Here is a 20,964-nt window from a genome sequence, read left to right on the forward strand (position 1 = left end):
ATTGGACTTTGTGAATTTGAAGCCTCAGATCCGTGTGACAAATAAAAAGATTGAGCCAAGTTATTTATTTTTTTTTCTTCCTTTTGCTGTCTGGACTAAAGTGCCATCATCAGTCCAAGATCAAAATCACAAAGTCTGGACGAGTTTGATTTTTTTCTTCTTATTCAAATGAATCCCTGACTGCCTTCTCTTTGTTTCCATCACCACCAGTCAGCCATGAGGAGGCTCTCTGGAAGTTTCATCTCAGTCAAACGACTTCTCTGCATACATATCTGTAGGAACGTCTCAAACTATGAGAGCCATTGATGAGTTGACTTGCTCAGATAAGCTGAAGACTGTTGTGAGTCCAATGCAACTCTAGACCAAGAGTTGTACACTCCAGTTCTCAGCAGGAACTCTTTCTTAATAAATGAAAGATTCCATCCTGTCCAAGGTCCGAACCGAAAGCACCAGAACACTTTGTGCTTCGTTAGTCACCACTGTCTTGTTGTTGTTGTTGTTGTTATTACAGCGGTCAAGTTCTCTTCAGTCATTTCCAAAGTAACAAACAACAGAGTTCTGATGAGAGCCGGTGCAGTGTGACGGCAGTGCAGGCTCACCTGGGTGCCTATGAGCAGGTAGGGCACGCTGGGTGCGTACTCCTGCAGCTCCGGCACCCACTCCTCTCGGACGTTCTGGAAGCTGGCGGGGTTGACCACGGAGAAGCAGATGAGGAAGACGTCGGTCATGGGGTAGGACAGCGGCCTGAGGCGGTCGTAGTCCTCCTGAGGAAGCAGGAGACAGAGCAGGTCAACACCTGGAGGAACACCTGGAGGAACAACTGGAGGAACACCTGGAGGACCTGCTGCTGCTGCTACTACTGCTACTGCTACTACTGCTACTGCTGCTGCTGCTGCTGCTGCTGCTGCTGCTGCTGCTACTACTGCTACTGCTACTACTGCTACTGCTGCTACTGCTGCTGCTGCTGCTGCTGCTGCTACTGCTACTGCTGCTGCTGCTACTGCTACTGCTACTGCTGCTGCTGCTGCTGCTGCTGCTGCTGCTACTGCTGCTGCTGCTGCTGCTGCTGCTACTGCTGCTGCTGCTGCTGCTGCTGCTGCTGCTGCTGCTACTGCTACTGCTACTGCTGCTGCTGCTGCTACTGCTGCTACTGCTACTGCTGCTGCTGCTGCTGCTGCTGCTGCTGCTGCTGCTGCTGCTACTGCTACTGCTGCTGCTGCTACTGCTACTGCTACTGCTGCTGCTGCTGCTGCTGCTGCTGCTGCTGCTGCTGCTACTGCTACTGCTGCTGCTGCTGCTGCTGCTGCTGCTGCTACTGCTACTGCTGCTGCTACTGCTGCTGCTGCTGCTGCTGCTGCTTGAAGACATGGGAGAAGGCTGAGTTGATATATTGAGGTGACACCCAGCAGGATTCTGCGTAGCAAGCTACCCCAGTTATGACAGTGCCCTCATAAACGAACGATGAATCAAAGCCTGGTCTTCTCATCCAGTGGAACAGCAGTGCAACATTGACTCCAAGTCAACAATGGAAATAAAAATTAAGAAATGAAGAAGAAAAAAAAAAAGGATGGCGCGTGTCTAAAACATCTGAGGAGGAAGTTGAGGATCACGTGAAGAAGTCAACAACATTCTATCAAAGGGTTCAACTCGGGTAAGTTCCTCAAACTGAACTGAGACTCAGAGAGTTCTTGTGTCGATGTGCTAACGTGGCCGTCCTAGCATTAGAGAGAAGTGCCGTGACATTAACCACCAAGAAGCAGCAGAAGAAGCAGGAACACGTTGCAGTGCAGATCTGAGTCACTTGGGATGGCCAAGGATCAAACCTTTGAACCTGAACATATCTTTTTTCATTCCTTCATTCATCTTCTATACCCGCTTATTCCTATTCAGGGTCCCGGGGGTCTGCTGGCACCTCCCAGCTGTCTTAGGCCTCAGTTCCATGGTTCTGGAACCCCTTCTGGAAATGAATGAATCTGAAATGATTCAGTGTTCAGCGTCCCACTGGATCAGTCTGACTCCCCTCTGGAAGATCTACCGTCCATCCAGCTCGTCCTTGAGAACCTGGAGGGTTCGCGCCCAGTTCCTCCGGACCGCTTGGTCACTGGAACCCTCACACTGGCAGCTGAGTTTGAAAAGACTTGGAGTGGACCGGGTGGAACCGTGAACAGCTGCACCAGCTGAGGGAACACAGACCCGCTTAGTTATGAAGTTATGCACCGCGTTTCAAAGGTCAAAGTTCGTCCTGTCAGCCGTTCTACAGCTGTTTATTTTTGTATTGTGGTCTGTGGGAAAAATGCTTTTTGGGCTGCAGGGCTTTTTGACCGCAGTACCTCGAGTGACCACTGGGGGAAAATAAATTGTTCCGCTGCCATATTGGCAGTCAGGTGCGTCTTTGTCTCCTGCAGCTACTTCCTGTGTCCCGCCCCCTCCTTTTCATTGGCTGTTGGGTCGGGTTGGGTTTATTCCATCACATACAGACAGGTTCCTCTTAGGCCACGCCCAGCGCTGAATCCCCATCTTCACGCTGCTCGTCTTCACACCGTTGGAAGGTTTTTCTAACGCTGGTGCAACATCTTGAAAGTGTCCAGCAAGTTGTTGCGAGCTCCAGCCAACTGAGTCTGGGCAACACTGGGAGTCGTGCACTCTCACGTTAGCACTGCAGGTCTTGTTTCTGATTGGTCTTCCTCTCCTATGAACTTGGTTCAGAGATGAGAAGCTGTCGCCAATCAGTCTCTGTGGAGCAGGCGTGGAGCAGGCGGTCTGTCTGCGTCAATGAGTTTCAGACACGCAGCGTCTCTTCTAGATCACGGGCCACTCTTTGGCAGCCGGTACCGTGTGACAGCTGGTCGGACCCGAACCAGGTCGGACCTCCACGTCGGGCCAGAGCTCCGTCTGCTCTTCAAGCAGCAGCAGCAGCAGCAGCAGCTGCAGAGGATGGAGACCACGCAGTGTCACTGGCAGTGTGCTGTGACTGACAGTCTGTCTTGACACTTTGCTCAAGCGAGGAATCCCTTGGCAACAGAAACCATCTGGTGCCGCACGCAATGTAGAAAACCACACACTGCTCCCAGAACACACAAACATTGCAGTGTGTTACAGTGTGTTACAGTGTGTTTGAGACTGTTTGTAACAGTGTGTTACAGTGTGTAACAGTGTGTTACAGTGTGTTACAGTGTGTTTGAGACTGTTTGTAACAGTGTGTAACAGTGTGTAACAGTGTGTAACAGTGTGTTACAGTGTGTTTGAGACTGTTTGTAACAGTGTGTTACAGTGTGTAACAGTGTGTAACAGTGTGTTACAGTGTGTTACAGTGTGTTACGGTGTGTTTGAGACTGTTTGTAACAGTGTGTTACAAACAAATATAAACAAGCACGACTGGACTAGAAAGCTGTGTGTGAGTCCCCCATTAACCAATGACTTGCCAACATTCCTAACACACACACATACTGCCATGTGTGTGTGTGTGTGTGTGTGTGTGTGTGTATATACAGACATAAATGCAAAGTACTACACAAAACGTCCCATTGATATTAAGAAAGCCAACACAGTGACTGCAGTGACTCCAGTGTGTCACATGGTGTCAGGGCCCAGAGCGGCTGTTTGTTTGGGTGTCTGATCCTCTGACCTCTGACCTCTGCTGACACAAACCCCAACCCTAGTGTTCCCTGCAGCGCCACAGACATGATAGAATTTATATTGTGAGCCACTGAGGAGTGACTTACTGTCAACACGATGTCTCTCTCTCTCTCTCAGTCTCACTCTCTCTCTCACTCTCAGTCTCTCTCTCACTCTCAGTCTCTCTCTCTCCCCTCATCTCGGCCGTGCGAGAGCTCGGTGGTGTAACAGCGCCGTGTTGACTCAGTGACATACGAGTGCTCTGATGTCACCGAGTCGTCCTCGGTGCCCTCCCCCCCCCCCAGTGCTCCTGCTCCTCTTCCACCGCCACACACTGTGCTTCCTATTGACTCACACTGTGCTTCCTACAGACTCACACTGTGCTTCCTACAGACACACACACTGTGTGTGCTGCTTTTACTTTGATACTGGTTGTTGTCTTAGCTGGTTCTGGAATAATATGAGACGCTGCTGTTTTCAGACATCTTTTGCCATTTTCTTTGCCTATTCAAATAATAGTTTAATCAAGCCAAAGAAGACTATTGATAGATTCATTGATACTAACACTGTTTAGCTGCAGTGCTAACCAGGAACCTGCTGCACCTCTTAACTGCTGTCAATAGTTTCCTCATTGCCACACCTTTCACATTTCCTTGCACGGCGCCCGACTCGACCCTACAGAGTAACCGGTACCATTGACTCTACATGGCAGTAAGATGATACAGGATATTTCTGGCCTTCCAGTGGAACTGAAGGAACCCTCAACACTCAGGAAACCTCTTCTTCCTCGTCCCTCTATTAAAAAAGATGAGCCTCATAGAGAGCAGTGGAGGCTCCAGTGCCAACTGAAAGCAGTGACTGGTCCAATCAGACAGCCGTCCATCCACAGCTAGACACCATGTGATGAGCTGCGGCTTGTGAAATGGAGGAGGAGCAGCAGCTGAAGTGGTCAAGCTTGGCTCCCCTCCTGCTGACCGTCCCAGCGTGCAGACTGGCTGCAGCTGCCCACGAGTGGACATGAATGCACACTGCAAGCTGATCAGAAGCTATCAAGTTAGACAGTTTATATTAGTGGGCTGATGGGATTCCTATTTGCTCTTCCCTCACCACAACAACAACAACAACAACAACAGCAGCAGCACTGCATGAAGGTGTCTGGCTGGTGTCATCAGTCATAGAAAACCTCACAGCTGAGGGAACAGATGGTTGAAACTGAGCTGGAATCAGTGCACCACTGCCGGCCAGGAGACGTGCACGTCTTAGCATCGTTAGCTTATCGTCAGGGGCTTGAGCCACGGTGGGAATTCCATACCAGGCCTGTGCAGTATCGACTGCCAGCATTTTCCATGAAACCCTGCAGGATGTGGAGGACTGCAATATTGAATCACTGCAGCGGCCCTTTCGTTGTGTTATTCATCTGATTGTGTGCGCCACACGACACCGAAAACAGCTGCTTTACTATCACAGCCTCGTTAATCCTGCGGCCATTGAGTTGAAGTCGCATTACTGAGTTTAAAAGTCGTGATGGTTTTCAAGGTTGAGCGCTGCTCCGCTGTTGTGACATGAAGTGAAGACAATCCAGTGCTCAGTGCAACTGGAACCGCCACTCTCACCTTCACACAGCATTCCTGTGCCGTGACACAAAGTGTCGTGTGGTCCGGTCAGGCAGAGCTGCTCACATATATCCAGTGTGTTTATCTAACTGAAGAACCCAGCCAAGCCAATGCCGCGGTCATCCAGGGCAGAACCTCTGAATCGGACCATTTAAAGGCCCGGTGCGTAACATCTGAGAGGGACCAGGCCGCGACATTCCAGACTGCAGCTGATACACAACAACACAGCTGAGTCACTTCAGCAGTCATCCATGACCGCCTATGAATCTGCACAGATTTAAAGACCCAACGTGTCACCTTTCACCGCCAGCATGAATAATGCATGTTCACACTGGAACCAAACACCAGTCACTGCTACTGGCCAGTGGCGGCATACTTTCAGAAAGAAAGCAGACCGTCGGAGGAGACACTGGAAGAGGCAAAGCAGGAGTCAAGAAGTCCCTCATCTTTGAAATGTTGTCTTTTTAAAGACAAATGAAGAAGAGGAAGCCACTCAGGAGACTATTGTGTATATTACAAGAGACTATTCTGAAGGCGGAGCTTCAGGCGCAGCAGGAACTTCACTCTTCTTGCTCAGCAGTGACGGAGCAACAGCTGGGTGAAGCGGTTCCCCGTCTCTCCACCAGGGGAGCACTGGAGTTCTTCTCTCTGAAGACTCTCTGTCATTTAGCAGCAACGCTGCACTCAACATCCAAACATCCCCCAAACCCCTGCTGGGTCAACACACCTCTCGCTGCAGGAGGGTTGGATAGATAGATAGATAGAGATATAGAGAGATAGAGAGATAGATAGATAGATAGATAGATAGATAGATAGATAGATAGATAGATAGATAGATAGATAGATAGGTGGGTGGGTGGGTGGTTGGATGGATGGATAGATGGATAGAATGATAGATAGATGGATGAATAGATGGATGGATGAATAGATAGATAGATAGATAGATAGATAGGTGGGTGGGTGGGTGGATGGATGGATGGATGGATGGATGAATAGATGGATAGAATGACAGATGGATAGATAGATGGATGGATGGATGGATGGATGGATGGATAGATGGATAGAAGGGTTGAGGCTGAACATGTGGGCTCATTCCATCAAGCATGTGGATGTGATTACAGTCCTGCAGACCTGGAAGCAAAACTGGACCACTTGAAACTTCAGAGTGAAGGACAAGAGAGGAATTGTTTCAACTTTTGAAGTCTCCTCCCTCTTCCTCTCTTTACCCCCCCCCCCCCTCCTCTCTCTTCCTCTTTCTGCCTGATTTTCCCTCTCCTCTCGTCCTCTTAGGGGGCGCCGCTGCTTTGATCAGATGCTGAAGCTATAAACATTAGCAGCTGGTCCTGCACTGCACATCCAGAGGTCAGCAGCCAGGGGTGTGTGGGGGGAGGGGGGGAGGGGGGTGGAGGTGGGGGTTAAGTGGGGGTGGGTGGTGTTTGTGAGCAGCAGTAGATCTGGTAACTCCTCTCTGAGCAGCCACAGCAACATCTGGGAGAACTTCTCCATTTTGCAGATCTGAATCAGCTGAACGACTCGGCAGAAGATTCGCAGTTCCTCTTTCTCAGCAGCCAGTAGTAGCACTGCCATCTGTTACACTGAGAATACCAGACGGCCATAGGTAGGTGTGTGTGTGTGTGTGTGTGTGTGTGTGTGTGTGTGTGTGAGTGTGTGTGTGTGTGTGTGTGGGAGAGAGCGAGCGCTCTGGTTGGCTAGCTGGAATTCTTTTTTGTTGTTGCTATTCCTGGACCGGTCGCAATGTCACATTCATGAATGAGCTGGAGGGGGGGAGGGGTTGTATTGGGTGGGGGGGGGGCAGAGGGCAGCGTCTCCATGAGCCCCCCCTCCACAGCTCAACTATCAGCCTGGTGGATCAGCGGCTCAGCTTTCAGCGCCGTGACTCTGATTGGTTAAATGTGGCTCAGAGGAGGAAGAGCGTTTACTGCTCAACATCTGACACGGGGACCATTTTAGGCCGGGCCGACGGGCCACAGGTCAAAGGTCACAGGAGGAGAATCAGCTGGTATGCAGAAGAAGCACTCGACGCTGCAGTGTTGCTCCTATCACAGGAGACATCATCAGAAATTGAGTTGAAATTTCTACTTTACAGAGCGGCGACGTCCCTCCCTTCACCTCGGCCAGCTGGGAGGGGCTCCAGCAGACCCCCGTCACCCTGAGCTCAGCAAGGAAAGCCGTGATATGACGACAGAGCTCACAAACATTACTGTGCACGCCAAGCCGGCCGTGTTTCTCTTTCCTTTGTCTTCCTTGCATTCACTCTTTTAAAACGTCTCACTCTGCTGAATGGCACGCTGCATTAGCAGCAGGCCTGTTAACCAAGCTGTGACATCACTGCTGGACATAGGGGGCCCTGTTCTCCACATAATGCAACTATTGAAAGCCTTCACTACCATCACTGTCCACCAGGCCGCCAGGAAACCACGAGCCAAAGCCGTCACCTGTTGCAGCTTAGCGGCTCTGCTGGAGGCAACAGCAAGCAGCAGCAGTGTGGGGTGTTGGCCACTTGTCACATTGTTACTGGGGTAGTGGGGGGGTAGAGACCAGCACAGTGCCACGGTGGTGGTGCTGGTGGTGCTGGTGGTGCTGGTGGTGTCCTTGACCTGCTGGGCCCTGAGCCACGCAGCACTTTCAATTAATAAATAGATGAATTGGAAGAATGTGCGTGTACACACACACACACACACACACACACACACACACACACACACACACACACACAGTACCTGGCCAGCTGTGTCATACAGTCCCAACAAGTACTGCTTCCCTCCAACGTTGACGCTCACTGCAAGAGAAACAGAAATATGACAAAGGGAACCATGGAGGGGAGGAAGAGGAAGATGTGGGTGGGGGTGGGGGGGTGAGTGAGGAGAGGGAGGGAGGGGGGGTGAGTGGGTGGGGATCAGAGTCCCAACCCCTCTCTGCTATGAAGGCAACAACAAGTGGTTTCCATTATAGCAACAGATGCAGCAGTGCAGTTGGAGGAAGAGAGAAAGAAGGAATCCACACACACACCCCTGGGCTCCAGATATAGAGACACAGATATAGATATAGAAATAGACACACACACACACACACACACACACACAGTAAAAGCTGGGAGTGTCTGAGAGGGGAAGGTCCAGGGAGTTGACGGACACACTGACTCGGTCCCAGTGTGACTGACTCGGTCAGTGCTCCTGGGGCTCCTACCTGCGTAGTGGTCGAACACGGTGGGCACGTACTCCTCCGGGAAGGCGTCGTTGGCGTAGCTCATCAGCAGACAGGTCTTCCCCACCGCGCCGTCTCCGACCACCACGCACTTCAACATGATGGGAGCGGTTCCGTGAGCCATGGTCGCAGCCTCAGAACCATCCTCACCCCCTCCAGCACCGCCCCCAGCACCGCCCCCAGCACCAGCGGGGCCCCCACGCCCTGTTGTTCCGAGCTTCCTCCTCCTGTCGCTCCGCACTCGGCGGGCATCAGCAGCCGCGGTGGCCGAGCGAGCGGCGCTCACAGCGGGGCTGGAGCTGCATCTCCCCGGCGCCTCCTCCCTTCCAGCACCGCGGGGTGAGCAGCGAGCCCAGATCAGGACGGGGAAGGAGTTTCCTCCACCTCCACCTCCACCTCCTCCTCCAACCAAGCTCTCCGGTTCCCCTGACGCGGTTCTCGCGCTGCCTCCACGCGGTTCGTCTCCACCCGGAGAGTCGCGCTCGCGCTCCCCGCCTGGAGCCCTGGCTGTCTGTCGGTGTCTGTCTGTGTCTGTCTGGCCGCACTCACACACAGTCTCTCACTCACTGGGCTGCTGCTGCTGCTGCTGCTGCTGCTGGGGTGGTGGTGGTGGTGGACAAGGTGGGTGCGCTTCGCCGGAGAGGCGGAGCTTCGAGTTTGAACGGAAGGGGCTCTGGAGAAAGTACATTCCTACTGGTGGAGAGAGAGGGGGGGGGGGGGGGGGGGGAGAGAGAGAGAGAGAGAGAGAGAGAGAGAGAGTAATGACATCATATTTAATAGGGAGGTACAAACAGAGTGAGATTGAGTTTGAGAGCCTCTGCTGGAAACTGCAGGAAGTCGCTCTGGTTTCAACTCCAATAATATAATTATAACTTTATTGAAATAATCCACTTTGGTTTAGCTTCATGTCAAACCTTCTTGAATGTTTGCGCCACCTCTGGTGTTGGAGGTCTCAAATAAAAAATTATATTTATTATAACTGCACTGCACTGCACTGGGCAGGCAAACTGCAACCACTGCATAGAAAGCATCTGCGCTGACTGCCAGTGAACCGACCTGCCTTAATAATTAGAATATTGTTCTTTGAAGTATAATTTTAAACTATTATTAATAAGAGAAGGACTCATACAGACAATATTCCATATATTGTCAGGCAGAGAGACGCTGGCAGCGACAACACAGTCAAGTTATGGCCTTTGTCATCGTGTCCTCATGTGGCCGCCTGCGTCTCGCCCTCCTGTTCAGTCCCCTGCTCTTCCTCCTGGTGAAGAGGAAGAGGAAGAGTCCTCGCCGCCAGGGCAAACTGGGGGCGGGGGTGTAAATCCCACAAAGGACAGAGTCCACCGCACAACTGTGTGTGGGCGTCCTTGGCTGGTCTCTGCTGCCCACGGTCAGCCATCACGCACTACACACACACACACACACACACACACACACACACACACACACACACACGATGGAACACATCGTCAAATAACAAGAGACACGAGACTTTGAGTCATAATCATGTGGAACCAAAGCATCACAGAGAGTTTTTGTGTAACCCGAACCCACCCCAACCCGAACCCCAACCCTAACCCAAGGCGAAGGGGAACATCGTCATCTCTAACGGCAACATCCCAGTACCTGAACCCTTTGATTGCCACAGTTTGACGTTCTTCTGTGTTTCACGTCACAGCTCTCCTGCCGTGCAGCCGTCGCCCCTCCGACGCTCCACTGCCTGAAGGAAACACAGCGACGAGCAGGAATGTGATGGTTTGGCAGAATGTTGCTCTGCGTCTTTAACGGATCCCTGACCTTATTTCCCGTGCGGATGACATTTAATATCAGCCGTCTATTTCTGTACGGAGCCGCGTTCCAAGGTGGAGGCCTGTGTGAGTGTGCAATGTCAGCGTGCGCGGCCTCGCTCGTAGTCCACGCACCACAGCGCCGCTCGTTGACGATTCTGGTCGCGATCAACACAATCGTGAGACGTGGATGAAAGGAGCCCGGTTCAGTTCAGCTGCATGGCAGCAGACGGCTGCTATTCTTAGGAACCACTACAACAAAGTCATGGCAGCGCTCCCTCCTCCGTCTTTACGCACCGCGTAGTAAAAGTGCACGTGCAGCACACACTCGTCCTCCTTCCTCTGCTCCGCCAGCGCCATCAATCACAGCCTGCATGTGTGGTGACAGCGCAGAGCTGCGACGACAGTGGGACAACAGAAAAGACAGAGCCAGCTTGAAGATCAAAGAGTATGAACACAACACTGTTCACTGTTGCTCTTATCTGTTTTTGATGTAATCATCCAATCCAATCATCTTCAACCCCCCGATCCCCCCCGCCCTCACAATCCATAAACACACACACTCACACAATCAAATAAAAATACAAGTCTCACTCAAAGCTAAGTTCAACACTTGGCCCCGCCCCCCTGGTTCAGTAGCAGGGGGCAGGAATACGATGCACCCGTTGACAGTTTGGGCCTCTGGTCTTCGCTCTTCACTCGGACCGGAGGAGCTCTGCCAAACCAGGGTCCTCACAGAGATCCAAAGGCCCCGCGGCCGCCCATTGGTTGATCAGGAAGCAGTAATTCAGTTTCAAAGTAAAAGCGAGATCCCGGCCTGTTCTTATTGGGACCGCCTTCTGAACTTAAGAGCAAACCTTCAGGTGGTCCGGTGACTTCAGCGCAGGTTGTTAATGTCACCAATAGCAGACAGGATTGCACCACAAGTTGCCATTCACACTGCTGGCAGGCTCTGCAGTAGAACCTTCTGACCCGCACCGGACAGCTGCCAAATTACATTGAGACCATGATGCAGTGCAGTCATTGATTTTATTTGTATGACTTGTGTGTGCGGTACCTTCAGTTTAGTAGACAAGTTCTAATATAAACATCCGAGGGCGGAGCCTGAGCAATGTGGGACCTCACGTTCAACCGCGGCCAAGCACAAGCGAGGACCGCTCGCCACACAAAGAGCACGACGTGTCTTCAGCAGGGCCAGCTGGACCTTTGTGTTATTCAGCAACCCAGAAGCACACCACGAGTCACATGATGCGACAGCGTGTGGGTTCCTGGATCTGCTGTGACCAAACGCTGCTTGAGAGGAAGTGCTTCTGTTGTGTCCATGATGAACTTCATCGAGACGATGAAAGAAAGGTCCCAGCAGTTCCAGCATGAAACACAGCAGCCAGGCCTCGTTCCACCGCCCACCCTGAGGTGCTCCCTGATGCTCTCTAGCGCCCTCCAGAGTGGTGGCTCGGTATTGTACCATTTCAATCGTGAATTCTTATCATCAACATAGAGACCAACAGTCCCTGTATGAGCACTCAGCCAGCTCCACTGTCCTGCCATTGCTTGTCTACCAAATGACCTCATTTTGTGTTATTTACTTCTGTTCTTCTTCACTGCATTGCATGCTGGGAAGCAGCTACAGTTGGCAGTCCTGCTCGGGTGTTGACAGTCTGCTCTGCTTCCTTTGCTCAGCTATCTTTAGTGCACGCAGGAGGTTGCTGCGCCACGCTCCATCCTGCAGCGGCCTGTTGGACGTGTGTGTTGTTGTGTTGTTCTGGGGACAGGAACCCCCAGCAGCTGCTGACAGAAGGACAACACCCTTCCTCGCATCTGAAGGATGTACGCAGTATCAACAAGAGCACTGTTCACTGCAGTGGGAAACAATGTCAGGCCTCCAGCTGAACATCCTGCTGGCTGTCTGATCATTTTTCATGTTTGGTTGATTAGAACATGTGTGTGTGTGTGTGTGTGTGTGTGTGTGTGTGTGTGTGTGTGTGTGTGTGTGTGTCCATGTATTCTGTCCCTTTCATCTGGAATTGCGTCACAGGGACAGCAGGCTTAGTGGGGTATTCCAGGTCTCACCCCCCCCCCCCCCCCCCAGCAGTGTTTTCCAGTTCTTCCTGGTGAACACGGAGCTCCTTCCTGGGCCGACTGATCCCGGGCCGATCCGCGGGTCTTTGTCTTAGTGAACGTGCCCAGAACCCCTCCAGAGGGAGGCATGGCAGAGTTGTCTGGATGGGATCACTGAACCATCTCACCACCTCAGGCTCCTCTCACCACCGAGGACTGTCTGTCCATCATCTGCTGTTCTCTTTACCTGTGAACCCCACAGCGCCCTCAGCTGGCCATTGGTTGCATACAAAACTGAGCGCTAAATAAGCAATGCTTAGACAACTCCTGAAGTTGCTGCTGGATAAAAGAAGGGTGGCACGCAGGGTGAGGGGACTTTCAGGGTGACTTGGGGGTAAAGGTTACAAGTCAACTGACTGCTTTTCAAGACCTGTTCAAGCCCACTTGCACATCACCATGTCCAAACGAAAGGAAGGGGAAGAAAATTCCCAGTCATTCACAGGAGTGGTGCGAGGGGAAACCTTCGCGGCCTTGCTGTGTGGAATCCTGCACTGCAGTGTTAACAGCTGCCAAATCCAGCCAGGAAAAGTGCTTCACACTGTCCCTGGCTGGTCCTGTTAGCGTGAGCTCGCCTCTTGGTTTTATTGCACCGGTTCTTGGTCTAGACCGGGGCCAGGGAGGTCTGGGCGTGTCTGCTGAGGCTGCTGCCCCCGGAGACCCCACCCCGGATAATGCGGCAGAAGAAGAAGAAGAAGAAGAAGAAGAAGAAGAAGAAGAAGAAGAAGAAGAAGAAGAAGAGAAGTTCTTGGCCCGGCACCTCAACCTCACTGCTTTTTAAAATTCGCTAACGCTAAATCAAAACTCTTAAACTGCCTTCCTCCTCCTTTGCATGGTCGACTTCCTTCTCCTTCTTCTCCTCTTCTTTTCATCCCTGTACCTCCATTCCAATCTGCTCCTCTAGGTCGAGGGCTAAACCCCCCCCCCCCCTTCCCCCAGCCCATCACAAAAAATAAAAGAAGATTTTTACAATTTTAAATATTTATTTGTATAAAAGTGTATAAAATATCAAATAAAGTGGTCATAAATAATGTACTGAAATGCTCAAATAAGGCTAGACTTAAAATAATATTGATATGTACACATCATCATCATCATCATACATCTGACAAAAATCTAAATACAAATTCTTTGCAAAGAAGCAATCAAGTCATTGGCAGAAGTCCACTGGGTCTGCTGTGGCTTGGCTCCCCGGCTCCTCCCCAGCCAGCCACTCCTCATCCAGCTCACCCAGGATGTCCTGGAGGGACAGCTCTGGCAGGGGCGGGTGCTGCATCAGCGGCGCCACCTGCCCCGGGTCCCTGCAGTCCCCAGGAGCCATCCCGCTCCAAGAGTCCTCCAGATGCAGGTACTGGCCGTCTGTCGGTGGGCTGCTTTCCATGCGGGTGTCCCAGAACCCAGAGTCCGGGGTGTCCGGGGTGGAAGAGTGAGAGGCGGGATGGGGGAGGTACATTTGCTCTGCTGATGCCGGGTACAGGAGGCCCGCCTGGCCGGGGTTCAGGCCACATTTGTCCGTCTGCAAGGGAGACTGGCACCACAGGGGTGGCATCGGGGCGGTTTGGCCGCCCGGCTGGGACCACAGTCCCTTCAACCCCGGGCCCGAGTTGCTCCCCAGTTGTCGTCCTTGCTGAAGTCCGAACACGGAGCCGTAGTGGGAGTTCTTCTCTGGGGCGGGGTAAGCCGGAGGATATTGTCCATAGTAGCAGGAGGGCTTGGTCTCCTCCTTCAGCTGCATGGGGTAGGCTGGCGGAGGGCGCTGCAGGGCCTGGGAGGCCCTCCTGGCTGCGGCCTGAGGGGCAGGCAGCTCGTCGTGGGGGGGGCTGTCGGCCTGCCACAGCGTCTTCTTGGTCCCTTTGCACTTCAAGGTGCGCGCCCTCCTGTTCTGAAACCACACCTGGACGGGAAAGGAGAAGGGAGTGACTTTTAGATAGCAGATAAGCGGCACGACTCAGCTCCAGTTTATCTTCCGAGTCCAACAGAAGAAGAGCTTGAGTCGTGTTTAAATCAGACAGCGGAGTGATAGCAGTATCTGAAGCCACTGCGCAGGACAGAGCCTCCGTGTGATAAGACACCGACGGGGACTTTACCTCGCTGCGCACCTCATTGGTCGGTGCGAACAAGGATGCTTGTGCGGTACATTGACGGCCCACCGAGCCGCCCCGGCAAACCCTGGACCCTGTGCAATTTATCCTCGCTGGGTTTCAGTCTGTCAGCTAACAAGCTGGAGTTCAGCAGTTGACGTCGTACCTGTATGCGTGACTCCGGCAGGCCGGTGGCTTGAGAGAGAGACTCCCTGAGGCTGATTCCAGGGTACGGGTCGGTCTCGAAGGTGGCGCGCAGCAGTTCCACGTGTTCTTTGGAGAAGCTGGTTCTCTTCCTGCGACTGGCGCTGCGAGAGGAGCCCCCGCTGGAGGCCGCGGCTCTGGCTTCATCTGAGGGGGGGGGGAAGGGGAGAGAGCGGGTTGAGCCAGGATCCAGAAGAATCGTCTTCTCTCAGTCTTAAGTTGGTCTTTAAGAGCTGTTGACCAGACCAGTGGTTACCAGGGCTGGAGCACAACACTGGAGCACAACACTGGAGCTGACTCATTCAATACGTGCATATCAACTGCATTGTATCTCGTTCTGATTCTGCTAATACAAAATCAAAGCTCGCCGGTGCAATGTGAGGCGGGTTTATTGAGCGCCCACGGTGCTGTTTTGTTATTATCTTGTTGCAAAAGCTGCCATTAACAATTTGAACTTCCCAAAGATTGTTTTTGTAAAGTACCTCTGCTTGGTTCTGCACGTCTGAGGGAAACATGTGCTCACATCTTGAACCATCCAAAACCCAAACAGAGAAATTTAACATCAATTTGCAAAGGGCCCTCACACATCAGTGAACATCCTGATATTAGAACCATCCTAACCAGGACGGATCAGGCTGAGTTCAGCTCGGTTGACCTCTCCACTGCCTGGGATTCATAGATAATAACAAAATAACGTCTCTTACCGTTGCTGGAGTCCTTCCACATGGCAGCAGAGGTTGTGGTACTAGAGGTTCTGGTCCTGACCTGGGAGTGAGCTCCTTCACCGAGGAAGATCTGTGGCTGTGTCCCCCTGCCTGTCTCACCGCACCTTTTATATGGATCACCTGAAGAAGGCCGTGGCCCACTGGGGCGGGGAGTCTCCTCCTTTGAGGGATGGATGGCTCTAAAGGGGGGGGGGAGGGGGGGGGGGGCACTCCCAACACAGTGGCCCCCCATTATCACCCACTCGCTATCGCCTCGGTGGCAAGGTCAATGGCAAATGTGACCCCCTGCTGAATGATTTGGGGAGGAGACAAAAGGCGGCTCATCGATACCACTTACCTGCCGGACGACTCGCATGTGATCATGTGACCATGTGACCATGTGCCTGTGCTGCTGTCACATGGTGGGCCAGAAAAAGTTTGCAAGTCGCAAAGCCAGAGTGATGCCCTGGCGACGTGTGATACATTAAGCACTTTGATTTACGCTGCATTGACGGAACATCGTGTTGGTGGTTGCAAGGCTCTGTCGGAGCAGCGTCTCTTCAGTAGCACGCTATCAAACACAAGATTACAACCTTATCTCCCTCAGCGGTTCAAGGAATCATTTTTTTTCTTTTGCTGAGAGTCATGTGATCGGCATTAAACACAAACACTGGCAAACTGCTGAATGCTGATCAATCAACAATAGCTGTAAGAGAAATGGTTAACTCGCAAAGTCTGCTAAATGCAAATGACCTCTGTGAGATGAAGCCCATCAGTGAGTCCCTTTTCTTCCCGGCTCAATCATGGGAGGAAAACAAAGCTGGCTAATGATTCAGTGATGACTTGCAGCCTCACACGAGCTTCATTAAAATGAATGATGTTGGTTCAGCAGAACGGTCTAACATGTCTAGACCTTTACTGTGGCCTTTAGCCACAGCACTTCTGCCCAGTTTGTTTCTTGTGCTTTCAAATGCACCTTCATTCATAATATTGAATGTGTGTATGAACGTCTCTCCAACTCTTGTTGACGGCCGCAGCCCCCGACTGGGTACTGGGCGGAAGCAAGTGAGTAATATGAACATCCGTTATAAAATAAATGCTAGCGTGATTAATCCAGTACGAAAAGGCAAAGTTCAGAGACAGTTGCACTGTATTTGTAAACATGAGTTATCTTCTGGAATGGCACAACCCAAGACCACTGTCTTATCTGGACAGTTGAAATCAGTTCAGACGGCTCCTGAATGTCCAGCCCACACTCCTGGTGGATATTACCCTCTGACCACAGTCAAAGCTGCACACTTGATCAAAGTATTCAGCATTTATTCAACTGTAAGATGCTTTTTGAAAATAAAGATGAGCCTGCTTGTTCTGAAGAAGCTGGGAAACTGTTTTCAATGAACTGCTGCCACAGATTGCATGCTTGCTGTGTCCATGTTTGCATACAATCAAATGCAACTGATTAAAGACAACTAGTATGTAGTATAGTTTGGAGTGGAGGTTGCACATATCAAGCAAATGCAAAAATCCCAATGACAGTTTGTTTGGTTTGATCCGGCCACCGTGAAAATGTGCATATTTGAAGACAGCAAATTGCCATGCGATCATTTTATCTCTTTATGTGAAAGACAAAGTGAAGGAGGCTTGGACGCAGCTTGATTAGGCAAAACGTGGATAAAGTGTATTTGTTTTTCTTGTCTTTTTTGTGGATAATCTCTCTTTTCTTTTCAACTGGAAATGACGCTGTATTATTTAAGATCTTCATTATCTGCTAAATCACACAGAAATACAGATTTGCTACTGCGGTTTCCATTTTAATCACAAAACATCATAATAGTGATAACAAATGAAATAGAAACAAGACCAACAGATCTGAACAAGTCTATGTCAATATTCAGATTAACAAAAAAAATTTTTTTTTTTAAATTAATTTTTCTGCTGAAGTATACAGAAAAAAACACAACACTGAACATTATTTTTTAAACTAAGTAGTGTGAAAATACACCAACAGAAGCAGCCACGTGGGGGCAGAGTTGCAGTGCTAGCGTGTGTGTGTGTGTGTGTGTGTGTGTGTGTGTGTGTGTGTGTGTGTGTGTGTGTGTGTGTGTGTGTGTGTGTGTGTGTGTTTACGCACCGTAAAGGCCTCATAAAGAGGACGTGAAACGCACACACCGGGACTGTCACATAGCACATATTTGAAAATGTCTTGACAACGCAGATGAATCGGCAGCACATTTGTGGCTGGAGCGGAGAGACCGGAAGTGGAGAGCAGAGACCGGAAGGACAGTTGAATCTTCCAACAGTTAACTAACAGAGAGTTGCACACTGGATTAAAGATTAAAGGCGCGTGTCTTTAATCCAGATGAAAGAGCGTTTCCTTAATAAAAGAACAGTGACATACGGGGAGTTGTTTGGGTGGAACACGGATGTGTCCACTGAGATTAAACTACTAAACTACTGCTGCCGGGCTGCCGAGGTACAAACACACTGGAACCTTCCCTTGAGCTCACGTAACGTGTGTGCCGTTGGCATCAGTAGGTGGCGGTAGTGAGCCTGTAGCCCAGTAAGCCGCTGCCAGTGGAGAGAGAAGAAGAGGCCTCTTCCGGTTGACAGCAGGGCAGCCAGCAGGGCAGCGACCGGAGCCGCGATGGCCAGAAGTGACGGACGCGACTATTTTCAACGAACCAGCGCCTTCTGGATCGTCAGCGTGACGTTCGGCATCTCACTTTACACCGTAAGTCCAGTCACTCACTCTCTCCCGAAGCCGTGTGCACGTTTGTTTTCTGACGTTGCTATGTTACGAAGTTTCCAAAGTCCACCTGAGCCGAGCCGAACGCCTCGAGCGGTCTGTGCGTGCCAGAAGTCAGCGAAGAGTTCACTGTCACTTTATCGTCTGTTGCTCATCTTATCTGCATTCATTCACACCGCTGTCAGCGGACTGGACACACACAGGCGCGTGCAAAGTCCACTGGACTGGATAACGTTGATGGTCCGCTGCCGGAGCTGCTGTTGCCATGGAGACCAAACCACTCATTATTATTACTATTATTATTATTGTTGTTGTTATTGTTATTGTTATTATTATTGTCATTGTTGTTGTTGTTACACACAATAGTTTCTATTCAAACTGGCGGCAACTTAACAAAGCAAACACCGACCTGTGTTCCTGTCACATCCAGACCATAATAAGCCGCATTCTGTGGACGCAGGTCCCCCTGCTGACAATGACCCTTTGTGGGACACACACACACACACACACACACACACACAACAATGACAAGTCAACTACTACCCATGATCCTCTTGTCCTCCTTTGTGCAGCACACATTCTGATGCAGTCCAGTGTGTCAGTGTGACTTGGCTGTGCTGTTACTGCTGCTTCATAGTTTGATTGTCATTACACCAAACTACTGCAGTGAGGTGCGGTGTCGCCAGGGTTAAAGTACAGTAAGATGGGGGTGGGGGGTGCAACCACACACTGTTGCCACTGGCATGGAGCTCTAATGTCACTTGAAGGTGCACAAACAAGGGTGATATTATCAAGTACACACATCCTCCTCATGGTGGAACTTCACCGTTTGCCTCCGGGAGCTCTGGGAGCTCCGGGAACCCTGGCAGAAGTTCCCTGGGTTCCACAGCTCTTTATGTTGCAGTGTGTCTGCAGCCTCACGTCCGACACCACACACTGGCCACAGCGCAGCCTGGAGGAGTGGCTTCACTACGTGGCCTTTCCATCTTAACGCGTTTAGTTGTGGTCCCTCTTTGAATGGCGTCTTGTTCCTCCGTGGTGGCCTCCAGCAGATCATGTGGAAGACATGAAGGTGTTAATTGTGCCTCTTGCTCACAGCTCTTGCTTTTCTTCCTTTAAAAATAAAAAGTGACATTTTGCTGGTGGCTTGACATGATGACTCTGCACTTCTCTGTGTTGCAGTGGCTTGTGTTTGCACCGCAGGCGTTCCCCTACCAGTGCCTCGGCCTCTTTGGTACCTTCTGCAAACACCTGGTGGAGAACTACGCAGGCCTGATGTACAAAGGGTGAGTTCCTCTCATGCTGCTTAGTAATAATAATAATAGTAAAGTCACCAACCATGGCATTCCCTCCTCCTCCTCTCTGGGCTGTCACCATGTCACTAGCAGCCACTTCCCACATCCTCAGAGTCTCACTGACATGACGATGGTCTGCTCGTGGTGACTGGGTTGTCCCGGTTCACAGCTCGTTGGCGGGGCCTCTTTTCTTCATATAGGCCTCAGCAGGAATCATGTGACACCACGTGTATATCAACATGTAAAGGGTTCTTCTCCTCCTCCCCCTCCCCCACCTCCTCCTCCTCCTCACTGGGTTTTCCAGCAGGCTGAGCGTGAAGGTTGTGGTTTGAAGCAGATGAAAGGCTTCTTCTCTTACACACGTGTGACTGTGTTCCAACTGTGTTGCAGGTGGTGGGCTGCTCTTGCCATCCATGTTGCAGAGGCGCTGGTCTCGCTGAAGATATGCAGGTGAGAGAAGCGAAGTTGCTTTGATACTTTTGAGACGGATCCTGCTCACCAGTGAACTAAGAACTGTAATGTGAAACGTCTACACTGTGTTGAGGCGCTTTATTTACCTTCCAGTCTACGGCAGATCTACACATTGTCCACTAGAGGGCACTATAAGCTCACAGACTTTGCCGTCTCAATGTATTATTTGTCCCTGAACTCTGAACATTCGCATCCTGCAAGGGTTCAACGTGCCTGCACACACATGCAGATGCTAAGTGATGCAAACGGCTTTATGCAACAAATTATAAACCAATCAAATAAACTTGTGAGCGCTGCCTCGCTGGCCTACACAATGTCTTCTTTGTGAATGTGTGATGTGTGTCGCTCACTCTTCCTCGCCGTTGCTTCACAGAACCAAGGGCATTGACAGCGTGGCCACTCGCTGCATGTGGTTCGCCCAGACCTTTCTGTTCGGCTTCGCCTCCCTCGGCCTGCTGCTCCAGTTCGACCCGGAGCGCCGCAAGCAGCACTGAGGTCCGACATCGCAGCTGGAGCCACACAATGAGCCACGCCCCCGTCTTCTTCTTCTGCTGCTGCTGCTGTTTTTCTATGAATGGTGTGCAAACTGAGACACCGGAACTTCCTCCTTTATGCCCTTGCTCACAAATCAGAACAAACATGCGCTTTGATGGCCTTCCTTTCCTCGTCTTCACTTCATTCCATCTCACTTTGTGATGATCCTGGGTCACAGATCTCAACGGTGTTTACTAATGACTAAAAGTATTTTGTGCAATATAGAAAATCCATTGGGAGTTGTTTACTCATCATCTGTTCTGATCCTGACTGCTGCTGCATGTTAGAATGCATTTTCAACTCCTGTTACACAGAAGTGCTCTTAAATCTCCTGTTAACCGACTTTGTGAACGTTAAGAATAAAAACCATGAAGACGGACAAACTGCACGAGGAATGTTTTGCCGTCTGATTCTCTCTCTCTTTTTACTGTGATGACGGCTGATATTCAAACCGGTCGTGGTCAAAGAATGTCAACCTAGGTGGGAAGTAAACAGTCCAGATGAAATGGACGGTGCAGAGTGTGTGTGGCGTGCAGACGGGCAGTGTGACGTGGTGTGAGTGAGGTGGCGCCAG

The 20,964-nt window shown here is 51.0% G+C and overlaps 3 protein-coding genes across 3 annotated transcripts in view; 1 reads left to right on the forward strand and 2 right to left on the reverse strand.

Annotated features, from left to right (window-relative positions):
- LOC142902339 (rho-related GTP-binding protein RhoQ) overlaps positions 1–8,676 on the reverse strand; it is a 13,936-nt gene extending 5,260 nt beyond the window's left edge. Inside the window, exons 1-3 of the mRNA XM_076047305.1 lie at positions 8,436–8,676; positions 7,970–8,028; positions 600–764 (exon numbers count right to left, since the gene is read on the reverse strand). Of these exons, the coding sequence (XP_075903420.1) occupies positions 600–764; positions 7,970–8,028; positions 8,436–8,577 (366 nt within the window). The 5' untranslated portion in view covers positions 8,578–8,676. The remainder of the gene's footprint in view (positions 1–599; positions 765–7,969; positions 8,029–8,435) is intronic.
- Positions 8,677–13,318: 4,642 nt separating this feature from the next.
- Positions 13,319–15,542, reverse strand: mxtx1 (mix-type homeobox gene 1). The gene is made up of 3 exons (XM_076047296.1): positions 15,345–15,542; positions 14,603–14,787; positions 13,319–14,249 (listed from the first exon to the last, which is right to left on the reverse strand). The coding sequence occupies exons 1-3, from the start codon at positions 15,364–15,366 to the stop codon at positions 13,506–13,508; spliced, it is 951 nt and encodes a 316-aa protein (XP_075903411.1). The 5' UTR covers positions 15,367–15,542; the 3' UTR covers positions 13,319–13,505.
- A 2,210-nt stretch (positions 15,543–17,752) lies between these two features.
- Positions 17,753–20,778, forward strand: tmem254 (transmembrane protein 254). Its single transcript, XM_076047318.1, has 4 exons — positions 17,753–18,075; positions 19,273–19,376; positions 19,776–19,835; positions 20,230–20,778. Exons 1-4 carry the CDS (start codon positions 17,989–17,991, stop codon positions 20,348–20,350), a joined length of 372 nt encoding a protein of 123 aa, XP_075903433.1. The 5' UTR covers positions 17,753–17,988; the 3' UTR covers positions 20,351–20,778.
- Positions 20,779–20,964: the final 186 nt, after the last annotated feature.

This window comes from Nelusetta ayraudi, unplaced genomic scaffold, assembly GCF_046127955.1.
Source record: "Nelusetta ayraudi isolate G7.1 ecotype Tasmania unplaced genomic scaffold, CSIRO-AGI_Nayr_v1 ptg000093l, whole genome shotgun sequence".
NCBI classification, from domain to species: Eukaryota; Metazoa; Chordata; class Actinopteri; order Tetraodontiformes; family Monacanthidae; genus Nelusetta; species Nelusetta ayraudi.

Excerpts from the sequence above, each read along its gene's own strand:
- tmem254 (XM_076047318.1), top strand. The coding sequence starts at position 17,989 with ATGGCCAGAAGTGACGGACGCGACTATTTTCAACGAACCAGCGCCTTC. Across the intron at positions 18,076-19,272 it reads TCGGCATCTCACTTTACACC|TGGCTTGTGTTTGCACCGCA; the intron begins GTAAGTCCAGTC and ends TCTGTGTTGCAG. Across the intron at positions 19,836-20,229 it reads GTCTCGCTGAAGATATGCAG|AACCAAGGGCATTGACAGCG; the intron begins GTGAGAGAAGCG and ends GTTGCTTCACAG.
- mxtx1 (XM_076047296.1), bottom strand. The coding sequence starts at position 15,366 with ATGTGGAAGGACTCCAGCAACG. Across the intron at positions 14,788-15,344 it reads GTGGAAGGACTCCAGCAACG|ATGAAGCCAGAGCCGCGGCC; the intron begins GTAAGAGACGTT and ends CCCCCCCCTCAG. Across the intron at positions 14,250-14,602 it reads TGCCGGAGTCACGCATACAG|GTGTGGTTTCAGAACAGGAG; the intron begins GTACGACGTCAA and ends TTTCCCGTCCAG.